Below are 11,304 nucleotides of genomic sequence, written 5' to 3'. Positions count from 1 at the left end.
TTTTTTGTTTTTTGTTTTTTTTTTACATCTTAACTGATTAAAATACAGTTTGGGTAGAATGTGAAAAAAGAGGACACAGTGCTCTGGGCATGTGAAGTCGTGCATGGAGATGGTACAGGCCCTTACAATCAGCGGTTCAGATGTGCCCTTCTCCCAGTACCTCTCCACTGAGACGCGGGTACAGGATGCGCCGTCACTTCTAGAACATTCACTTTTTGCAAGTTCAAGTAATTCAGTGTTAACAAAAAAAAGTGGGTTAAAAGCTTTGGTTTCTAGTAAAGATTAGTGTGTGTGGTTTTTTCAAAGAAGCCCTTTTTGCTAAATTATTTTTACTCGAGGTGTTTCCAACAGATCTAAGGCTGCAAACTTGTTAAATTTTATAACCGTTTGCTTCTCAAAAAAGAAAAAAACGCGAAGCTCAGGAATACTTAAAAACGATTGTAACCTTCGCTGTTACGAAAGAGCCTGTCTATTCCAGTTTGCATTTTTATGGTGAAATAAAGTCTTTTTCCAATGAACCGAAGCTTTTCCGTATTTACTTTTTTAAAATGGGTTTTTATGTTCTTTGGGTTGTGTCTGAGTTATCTAGCGTTGCTGTGACAGAAACACCACAAGTGGGTGGCTTTAACAAAAAGAAATTTATTCTCTCACAGTCTAGTAGGTTAGAAGTCCAAACTGAGTGTGCTAGCTCCAGGGGAAGGCTTTTTCTCTCTGTCGGCTCCGGCGGAAGGTCCTTGTCTCTTCACACCTTCTCCTCGGCTCCTTGGGGATCTCCACATGGCATCTCTGTTCCCCATCTGTGCTTTTTTCCCCACCTAATCTGCTCAGTTTATATCTCAAAAGAGATTGATTTAAGATAACCCCTGCTCTAATCCTGCCTCATTAACGCAAAGAAAACCGATTCCCAAGTGGGGTTATGACCACAGGTACAGGAGTTGGGATTGACAGCACATATTTTTGGGGGACACAGTTCCACCCCTAACAGGTTGTGTTATCCAGCTGAGCATTCCCTAGGGTATTTGTAACTGATAGGAGTGACATCATTTATGTAGAACCACCAGGGACGTGATCGCAGCTGAGAGGCGACCATACAGTCCACAGCCCTGTCATAGGTAAAACAGCCCCCCTGGAGGGAACCCCAGGTCCGGAGAGGCAGTCTTCTTACAGTGTCTGAAAAGCCGTTTTTAAAGCCGATAAAGATGTGGAGAAGCTGGGACCCTTGTGCGCAGCTGGTGGGGATGGAAAATGGGACAGGCGCTGTGGAGGGTAGTGTGGGGGTTCTTCAAAAAGTTAAGCAGAATCGTCGTGTGACCCAGCAGTTCCACTCCTAGGTATACACCCAAGAAGCTCGAAGGCAGGGAGGGACTCAAGCAGATACTTGTTTGCCGGGGTTCACAGCAGCACTACGCACAACAGACAAAACGCAGAAACAGCCACGAAACCAAACCCAAAGCCACGCTGTTGAGTCGATTCGGACTCATAGTGACCCTCTAGGACAGAGTAGAACTGCCCCAGGGGGCTTCCAAGGAGCGGCTGGTGGATTCCAACTGCCAACGTTTTGGTTAGCAACCGAGCTCTTAACCACGGGGCCACCAGGGTCCCAAAACAACCATACGACCCAGCCGTTGCGCCCCTCGGTACATACCCAAGAGAATTGAAAGCAGAGAGTCACAGACACGGGTGCACTGATGCTCACAGCACTAGTTTTCACGATAGACACAAGGTGGAAACCGCGCAAGTGCCTGTCAGCAGATGACCGAGTAAACGCCACGTGGTCCATCCGCACGATGGAGCATTACTCGGCCGGGGAGAGCAATGAAGTCCTGACGCGGACGGCGTGGATGGACCTTGACAACGGGACACTGAGTGAAATAAGTCTGATCCCACTTACGTGAAATATCTAGACTACGGGAATGCATGGCGCCCAAAGTTTGTTAGCGGTTAGCAGGTGCTCAGGGTGGGGAATTAAAATGCAGAAGCAGATGAAGAAACCCTTTTTCATCTCGCACCCGCAGGCCCCAGCAGCAGGTGCTGCGCACAGAGACTGCAGTTGCTTCCCTGGCTTCTGTTTAATGACAACGTCTCGGCACGCTGAGGCCTCGTCCCCAGCTTTTTTCCATCTCTGAGCTAATGTTGCGATTCTGAAAATGGCAAGCGGAAGTGGGCATGACAGACAAGACACTTTTCTTTCCCTGAAATGGCTTTTTGTGGTGTCCAAGTGAGGTCGCTGGGTGGAGCAAATGGTTTACGCTCTCCATACCTGATAGTTAAGAAGCCCTGGTTGCACCATGGTTAAAGCTGGGCTGCTAACTGAAAGGTGGGTGGTTCGAACCCACCCAACGGCTCCGTGGGAGAAAAGACCTGGCGATCTGCTCCCGTCAAGATGACAGCCTAGAAAACCCTATGGGGCAGTTCTACTCTGTCACATGGGGTCGCTGTGAGTCGAAATCAACTTGCCGGCACTCGACGACAACGAGCCACGCAGTGGTGTTGCAGAAGAAAGGCCTGGCGATCTGCTTCCACAAAGATTACAGCCGAGAAAACCCTGTGTAACACATGGGGTCTTCTCTGTCGCATAGGGTCGCCCTGAGTTGGAATCGACTGGACGGCACCTAACAACAGCAACGTAGTTTTTTTTGAGGTTCCTGGGGGTAGTTGGGAGCTCTGGGGGCCCAGTGGTTTAGAGCTCTGGCTGCTAACCAAAAGGTCGGCAGTTCAAATCCACCAGGTGCTCCTTGGAAACCCCATGGGGCAGTTCCACTCTGTCCTATAGCTTTGCTATGAGTTGGAATCGACTCGACAGCAGTGGGTGAGTTGCTTTTCTTTAGGGGAATGAAAAAGATTTGGAAATGGTGGTGAGGGTTGCACACTATGGTGAAAGTAATTAATGTCACTGAGTCCTATACCTAAAAAATGGTTAAAATGGCAAAACGCTTGTCATACATGTACTGTCCGGTAAAACCTGCCAGAGCCAGAACTCAGCAGGACGGCCTCGTTTTCCCGGGTCTTGAAAGTTTTCCTCCTCTGACGGGGTGTGGTCTTCCCACTTTTCTCTGGCTCTCTGTTAGTGGGAGTGTTTGTGTCTTCCTCCTCTGACAGGGTTCCCCAGTATACACGTTCCACTTCTCGCAGGTTGTACTGTGTATTTGTGGTTGTCAGGTGCTGTGGAGTCAGTTCCGACTCATAGTGACCCCGTGCACAACAGACGGAAATGCTGCCCGTCCCGCCCCGTCCTCACAATCCTTGTTATGCTTGAGCCCATTGCTGCAGCCACTGTGTCAATCCCATCTCTTTTTTTTTTTTTAACTGTATATTACTGGCCATTAAAAAACAAAAGGGTCAGTGTGAAATAATAAGACACGGCAGACCACACTGTAGTACTCCGCTTTGATGAAGTGTTCCGAGTAGGCAGATGCAGAGACAGAAAGTGAGTTAGTGGTAACCAGGGGCTGGGAACAGAGCGGAGTGGGGGTTACTGCTCCAGGGGCAATGCGTTCCCGTTGGGGTGATGAGAAAGTGTGCGAAGTGGAGCGCGGTGATGGTAGCACCGCGTGGTGAGTGTAATTATGTCCCTGAATTGTACACTTAGAAATGGCTGACATGACAAATCTGTTGTGACATAGAAGATTTGCTGCCGTTGAGTCGATTCCGACTCATAGCGACCCCATAGGACAGAGTAGAACTGCCCCAAGGGCTTCCAAGGAGCAGCTGGTGGATTCAAAGTGCTGACCCTTTTTGTTAGCAGCTGATCTCTTAACCACTGCGCCACTAGGGTCCCTGTGTAACTCTAGGATGACCTTAATTCCTGAACAAATAGGCAAAGTGGATTCCCCCCCCAAAAAAAACAAAAAAAACCCCAGCAAACCAAACCCTTTGCCGTCAAGTTGATTCCGACTCATAGCACTCTGTAGGACAGAGTAGAACTGCCCCGTAGGGTTTCCAAGGAGCGGCTGGTGGAGTCGAACTGCCGACCTTTTGGTTCGCAGCCGAGCTCTTCACCACCGCGCCACCAGGGCCCCTGTTGTTTTGTGTGTTTTACCACAATTAAACACAAGAAGGAGGGTCAGACTAGTCCCGGAGCAGGCCAGGGAAGGCTCTCTGGAAGCAAGACGATGGGCTGCACATCCGGGCAGTGGAGGAGCTAGTGGGAGGCAGGAAGGAGGGGCGGGTTCGATGTGTTCCAGGGTCAGGCAGACATCGGTGTGCCTGGGGAGGAGGTTCCAGAAGGTGGGGAGAGACCCATCGAGCACGTTCACTTCCAGCATGGCGGGAAGCCAGTGGAGGGTGTTGCCACCATAGGACTGGGGAGTGCGGGCCCACAGGGCAGGGTTGGGAGCCGGCATCCACAGCGTCCACCAGTGACGTGCCGGTGGACCGGACGGGCGGGCGAGGGGCCACAGGGAAGACATGGTGGGTGAGTGGGGGGTTAGGGCTGGGTTGGACGTGGATGTCTAGGAAAACCAGAGTGTAGATGCCACGCTGCAGGGGACCCGATGCTCTGCAAACATCTTGTCTTCCCTGCTCAAGTCAAGCGGTGGGAATCCCGTGAGAAATTCCAGGGGTGCTTTTCACTGGGACCCGGGCCATTTACTCCCATCCTCTCCGGCCTCGGAGTCTCTAGGTGGTGCAACCGAGAGGTTGGAGGTTCAAGTCCACCCAGAGGAGCCTTGGAAGAAAGCCCTGACGATCTCCTTCCAAAAAATCAGCCAATGAAAACCCCGTGGAGCGCAGTTCTACTCGGACACGTATGGGGGCGCTGTGAGTTGGGGAGCTGACTCCACCGAAACTGGTTTGTAAGCAGCACCTGGGGTGTGGCAAATGGTAATGCGCTTATCTGCTGAGAGTTTGGAGGTTCAAGTCCACCCAGAGGCGCCTCGGAAGAAAGGCCTGGCGATCTACTTCTGAAACTCAGCCAGTGAAAACTCCGTGGATCGCAACAGAACACTGTCTGATAGAGAGCTGAAGGATGAGCCCCCCAGGTTGGAAGGCTCAAATTACACAGTGGCTGCAGCCAGGGGCTCGAGCAGGACGATTGTGAAGATGGCACAGGACCGGGCAGCGTTTTGTGCTGCTGTGTGTGGGGTCGCCGTGAGTCAGAGCCGACTTGGCAGCAGCCAACAAGAGCGACAGTGACGAATGACGTCGGTCAGCTCTTCCTGTGCTCATGGGCCCTTTGTATTTCTTTTTCAGAGAAAAGACTCTCCGAGTGTTTTGCCCCTTTTTTAAAGTGGGTTGTCTGTCTTTGCTCGTTTCTAAGGAACTTTTGTAAGCATGCATCATTTGCTGGTTTACACCCGGCCGAAGAGGATTCCCTTCTGTCGCGGGGCGTCTGACCTTCTGTGGCAGGAGATGTGAACAGTTTAGGGGCTGAATCGGCGGCTTTGACGCTGTTGACAGGACGGTGAGCAGGTTTCGCCCACCCCAGGTTAAATTCTATTACTCATCTTCAGGACCGTGCTTCTGAAAAGGTTAATCCAAGCATCCACCTTGACTGAAGCTCATCCTTCAGGCTCCAATCTCAGCAGCCCATCCCCACCGTTCTCAGCACTCAATCTCATTATGTAAGTAATCCCCTTAGCTGCCGATCCAGGAGAACTCCTGGGGCAGCTGGGGATTTGGCTTTGGAATCTAATCAAATCAATGTGACAGGGTGCCTGTCCCTTCTGTGTTCCTGTCAGCCTCCCCCGAGGACCTTCACGGCACCTGCTTTCAGAAGGTGTCCGTATTTCTCTGCAAGCACATGCCTCTGGGGACCTTATTCCACCCACGGTGGTGGTTGTCGCTCTCAGCTGCCGTGGGGTCGCTTTCCACCCTTGGCCGCCCCACGTGTGCAGAGTAGAACTGTGCTCCACAGGGTTTTTTCCCAAGGCATGACCTTTCAGAAGCAGGTCGCCAGGCCTTTCTTCCGAGACGCCTCTGGGTAGGTTCAAACCGCCAACCTTTGGGTTAGTAGCCGAGCGCTTAACCACTTACACCACCTGGGGGCTGCTGACACCAGTTGCTGAGGACTTGATTCTGACTCTTGGCGACCCCGGGCGTCACAGACTAGAACTGTGCCCCATAGGGTTTTCAAGGCTGTGATCTTTATGGAAGCAGGTCACCAGGCCTTCCTTTCGAGGTGCCGCTCAGGCTTCTCCCGTCCCCCCAGCCAACAACCAGAAAAGACAGACCCCGCTGTGTAAGACGGTGTCGAGAGTCGGCACTGTGAACGTTCCCTTCTCTCCTAAACAAGAGCCCCAACATTCCTGCTCCAGCCTCCCCGGGGTCCTGGGGGGAGGGAGGCAGACGTGGCAGAGAACAAGGGTGGGGCCCCTGCTGTGGCTGCATCTGGGTTTGCTCGGGTAAAGGTGAGCATCGGATGTGGGGGACGGAGCAGGGGGCCCCAGGAGGCTGGGTTACAGGAGCACCTGGCGCAGGGGGGTGTTGGGCTCCCCCCAGCCTCGTGGTGGATGGCATCTTGGACCATTGTCTAAGTTCTGACTGTCAGGACCGGGGGCAGGGGCTAAGGAAGGGCTGATCGGGCGGTGGGGAGATGGGATGGTGGGGAGGGAAAGAGCGAGAATAGGGAGAGAGGGAGGTGGGGAAGAGAAGAGAGAGAAACGCACACACAGAGAGATAGTGATGGATGGGGGAGAGGGAGGAGAGGAGACAGGGCGAGAAAGAGAGAAAGAGATGGGGAGAGAGGACAGAGAGATAGACAAGAGAGAGAGACAGAAAGGGAGGGAGAGAGAAGAAGGGGGAAGAAGAGGAGGAAGGAACGGGGTAAAGAGGAAAGAGAAGAGAGAGAAACAGAGAGAGATGGAGGAAGAGGGGAGAGAGAAAACAGGACAGAGAGACAGAGAGATTGTTGTTGTTAGGTCCGTCGAGTCAGTCCCGACTCATAGTGACCCCGTGTACAACAGAATGAAACACTGCCTGGTCCCGCACCATCCTCACAATCCTTGTTACACTTGAGCCCATTGTGGCAGCCACTGTGTCAGTCCATCTCATTGAAGGTCTTCCTGTCTTTCGCTGACCCTCTACTTTACCAAGCATGATGTCCTTCTCCAGAGACTGGTCCCTCCTGATAACATGTTCAAAATACGTGAGACAAAGTCTCACCATCCTCACTTCTAAGGAGCATCCTGGCTGTACTTCTTCCAAGACAGATTTGTTTGTTCTTCTGGCAGTCCACGGTATACCCAGCATTCTTTGCCAACACCAATTCAAATGCTTATATTTAGTTGCTGGAAAAAATCCTATTGAAAATGACTTCAACGTTCAAGTCAGCGGAATGACTGGGGACATATTTGCTTGCTGTTGCATATGCGGAGTCCCGGTGGTGCAGTGGTTAAGGACTCGGCTGCTAATGAAAAGGTCGGCAGTTCAAATCCACCAGCCGCTCCTTGGAAACCCTATGGGGCAGTTGTACTCTGTCCTAGCGGGTTGCTATGAGTCGGAATCGACTCAGTGGCAATAGTTTTGTTTTTTTTTATAATTGCATGTGCATATGAAAGCTGGGCAGTGAGAAAGGAAGACTGAAGAAGTGATGTATTTAAATTATGATGTTGGTGAAGAGTACTGAATAGACCATGGACTGCCAGAAGAAGGAACAAATCTGTCTTGGAAGAAGTACAGCCAAAATGCTCCTTAGAAGCGAGGATGGTGAGACTTTGTCTCATGTACTTTGGACATGTTATCCGAAGGGACCAGACCATGGAGAAGGACATCATGTTTGATAAAGTAGAGGATCACTGAAAAAGAGGAAGACCCTCACTGAGATGGATTGACACAGTGGCTGCAACAATGGGCTCACACATAGCAACGATTGTGAGGATGGCGAGGGACCAGGCAGTGTTTCGTTCTGTTAGTTCATAGGGTCACTGTGAGTCGGATCCAGCTCGACAGCAATGAACGATAACGCTGAAAACAAAGCAGAGAATCCCTTCACACGGCTTTTGTAGGAGCCCTGAGCCATGAAACTCAGCCCACCCCTCCCTCCTTCTCTCTGCATTCCAAGGTGACCAGTCCAATGCATAAAATGATTAATCAATTCCAGTGATGGGTGAGCATATTGGCTTTGGATCTGTCCCATCGCTGACGGTGTTATTTTAAGACTGTGAGCTCCTAAAGGCCAGGAGGATGAGGGGAAAGCCAGGGTGTACCCCCAAGGATTGCAATCCCCTTAATAAGGTTAATGGCGCTTTCTGGAATGACTTGCTCTGGGGTCACTGGTGGGCAGCAGCACTGAGCAGTTGGCCGGCACTCAGCTTGCTAGCAGACGAGGAACTCTTAAAGCAAGGACCCCCAACCCCAAGGCTGGTGCCGAGAGAATGGACTCTTCGGGGGACCCTGCCTACCGCCTGCTGAACGACTATTCCAACGGCTTCATGGTCTCCCAGGTAGGGATGCTGGGGGTCCTCAGCACTGAAGGTGCCGGGGTTCATGGCTCGGGTGTTTCCATGTTGACTCAGAGCAGAGGGCTGGCCATTTTTCACCATAGACCCCCATGGCAATAAGTCAACACCATGGACCCTATCTTAGAACCGTGTGTTTTTGTTTTAATAATGTATTTGTTGTTGTTGTTGAGAATGTACGCAGCAGAACAAACACCAATTCAGCCATTTCTACGCGTACGATTCAGTGATGCTGATTCCATTCAGAATGGTGTTCTCATTTATTTTATATTTTTAAATTTATTTTGTTGTTGTTGAAAATACACCCAGCAAAATATACAACAATTCAACAATGTCTTCACGTACAATTCGGTGACATTGATTACATTCAGAATGCTGTTTTCATGTATTTATTTTTTGAATTTATTTTGTTGTTGTTGTTGAGAATATACCCAGCAAAACAAACACCCGTTTAACAGTTTCTACATGTACAATTCAGTGACACTGATTACATTCTTTATGGCGGCAGACTGCCACATCTTTCTCCTTCGGGGCGGCTGGTAGGTTCCAACAGCAGACCTTTTGGTGATCAGCTGAACGATTAACCACTGTGCCTAAGGGTTAGGATTCCAACATGTGTTCTCGGGGGGACACAATTCTATTGTAACAGGGAAATGGTGACCATGTGTGCATCTAGTAGTGGGTCTGAAACTGCCAGAATGTTAAAGAAAACTATTGTGTGCTAGCAGGATTTTGATACTCAGGACCGTCCCCCCCGAGGGAGGTTCCCATCTGAGGGCCGTGCCCCCGTCCCTCTGAGCGAGGCTCCCATCTGAGGGCCGTCCCTCTGTCCTCCTGTCCCCCCTGAGCAAGGCTCCTGTCTGAGGGCCATCCCCCCTAGCAAGGCTCCCATCTGAGGGCCGTCCCCCTGTGCCCCTGTCCCCCCCGAGCAAGGCTCCCATCTGAGGGCCATCCCCCGCCCCCCCAGAGAGGTTCCCATCTGTGAGCTGTCCCTTCATTTCCCTGCTGCTCTGAGGTCCTCTTCACTGCCTGCGAGCTGGGTGTGTTTGACCTCCTGGCCGAGGCCCGGGAGCCCCTGGGCTCAGAGGTGGTTGCTGCACATCTGGGCACCAGCCCCCATGGAGCGGATCTTCTCCTGGACGCCTGTGCATCCCTGGAGCTGCTGACCGTGGACACAAGGGGAGAAACAGGTGAGGGTGCTTTGCATTGAAGGAGGTATTTCAACTGCGTACCGTTAGCACCCATTTTCTGTAAAGGTCCAGAGACTCAGTATTTTCTGCCTTGCAGTCCATTCAGTCCATCGCAACAACTCGACTCTTCCCTCGTAGCTCGAAAGCAGCCAGAAACATCACGTAAACGAGTGTGCGAGACTGTGTTCCAAATAAAACTTTATTTACAAACACAAGCGGTGGGCCAGGAGTGGTGCACAAGCTGGAGCTTTCTGCCCTGTGTTCTAGAGGTTTGTACCTGCTGATGTGTGCACAGGCAATCTCAATGAAGCATCCGATGAAAAAGACAAAAACGAGGGCAAGGAAATCAGAATGGAGTCATTTTTCATCAAATTGTTGTTGTTGGGTGTGGTGGAGTCAATTCCGACTCAAAACGACCCCATGTGATGGAGTAGAATTGCCCTATAGGGTTTCCTAGGCTGTAATCTTTACAGGAGCAGATCGCCAGGTCTTTCTCCCAAGGAGCCGCTGGTAGGTTCGAACTGCGGACCTTTTGGTTAGCAGCCGGGAGCTTAACCATTGTACCGCTAAGTTAATTCAATTAAAGGGTTGTGAGTCATTATGCAAATAAATACGTTTTTATTTCAGTATTGGAAGGGTCTTTCTTGTATTGAACATGGCGGGAGTAGATGGAACGGGAGTGGTTTTTTTTTAACGTTCTTACTTTACAAAATTCAAAATCGTCAACCCTACATGAATCACCCAAATCATTTTTGCCCCACCCGCTGCCTCTGCTAAACAGACCGCCCCGTGAGATTTGCAAAGACGCTGGCTCCCTGGGTGGGAAGCCCGCCTGTAGGCACACGGCCCTTCCCAGAGGGGAACCTAGTTAAGTCACCGTGTTGCCAATGGCAGTCGGGGAACCTGACTCCCTCCTCCTTGCCTTTGCGTCTTTCCCCAGCTTTCTATCAGAACACGGAGCTCTCCAGAACCTTCCTCACCAGGGCCAGCCCCAAGTCCCAGCACAACATGCTGCTCTACCTGTCCAGGACGACCTACCTGTGCTGGGGCCACTTGGCCGCCGCCGTGAGGTAGGTGCCGGGCTTCAGCGTATTGTTGGTGTCCCAGGGCTCCGTGGTGGCGGGCTGAGAGGGGTCCAGTGGACCAAACACTGGTCGCCTGTAGAACTGACCACCATACTGCTAAGTCTGGAAACCCAGAGCCCACCTGAAATCACCTGGTAGACTGGCAGCACTCACTCGTGTATCTGGTTCCCGGTGACACGAGGTCCCATATGCTTCCCTGGTCACCAGGGGTGTTGTCTGGACCAGGAAAGAGGCCCAGCAAGGAGGGTGGTGAGGATGGTGTGAGACAAGCCTGGGTGCTGGCCGGGAAGGTCACTGCTTTGCTCCACACTAGGGTTTCTCAGCCTCAGCTCTGTGGACATCTGGGCTGGGTCATCCTCTGTGGTGGGGGCCGTCCTGTGCACTGTAGGGTGTCCAGCAGCATCCCTGGTCTCCACCCCTGAGTCATTCTCTGTGGTGGGGCCATCCTGTATACTGTAGGGTGTTTCGCAGCATCCCTGGTCTCCACCCACTAGTCATTGTCTGTGGTGGGGGCCATCCTGTGCACTGTAGGGTGTTGAGCAGCATCCCTGGTCTCCACCCACTAGTCATTGTCTGTGGTGGGGGCCGTCCTATACACCGTAGGGTGTCTAGCAGCATCCCTGGTCTCCACCC

General features: G+C 51.7%; 1 protein-coding gene across 1 annotated transcript in view; it reads left to right on the top strand.

Annotated features, from left to right (window-relative positions):
- Window positions 1-8,312: 8,312 nt before the first annotated feature.
- ASMT (acetylserotonin O-methyltransferase) overlaps window positions 8,313-11,304 on the top strand; it is a 9,117-nt gene continuing 6,125 nt past the window's right edge. The window contains 3 exon segments of the mRNA XM_004385188.1: window positions 8,313-8,381; window positions 9,412-9,586; window positions 10,527-10,656. Of these exon segments, the coding sequence (XP_004385245.1) occupies window positions 8,313-8,381; window positions 9,412-9,586; window positions 10,527-10,656 (374 nt within the window).

Source organism: Trichechus manatus, unplaced genomic scaffold, assembly GCF_000243295.1.
Source record: "Trichechus manatus latirostris isolate Lorelei unplaced genomic scaffold, TriManLat1.0 scaffold00134, whole genome shotgun sequence".
NCBI classification, from domain to species: domain Eukaryota; kingdom Metazoa; phylum Chordata; class Mammalia; order Sirenia; family Trichechidae; genus Trichechus; species Trichechus manatus.
This window is presented reverse-complemented; position numbering and strand designations above follow the sequence as displayed.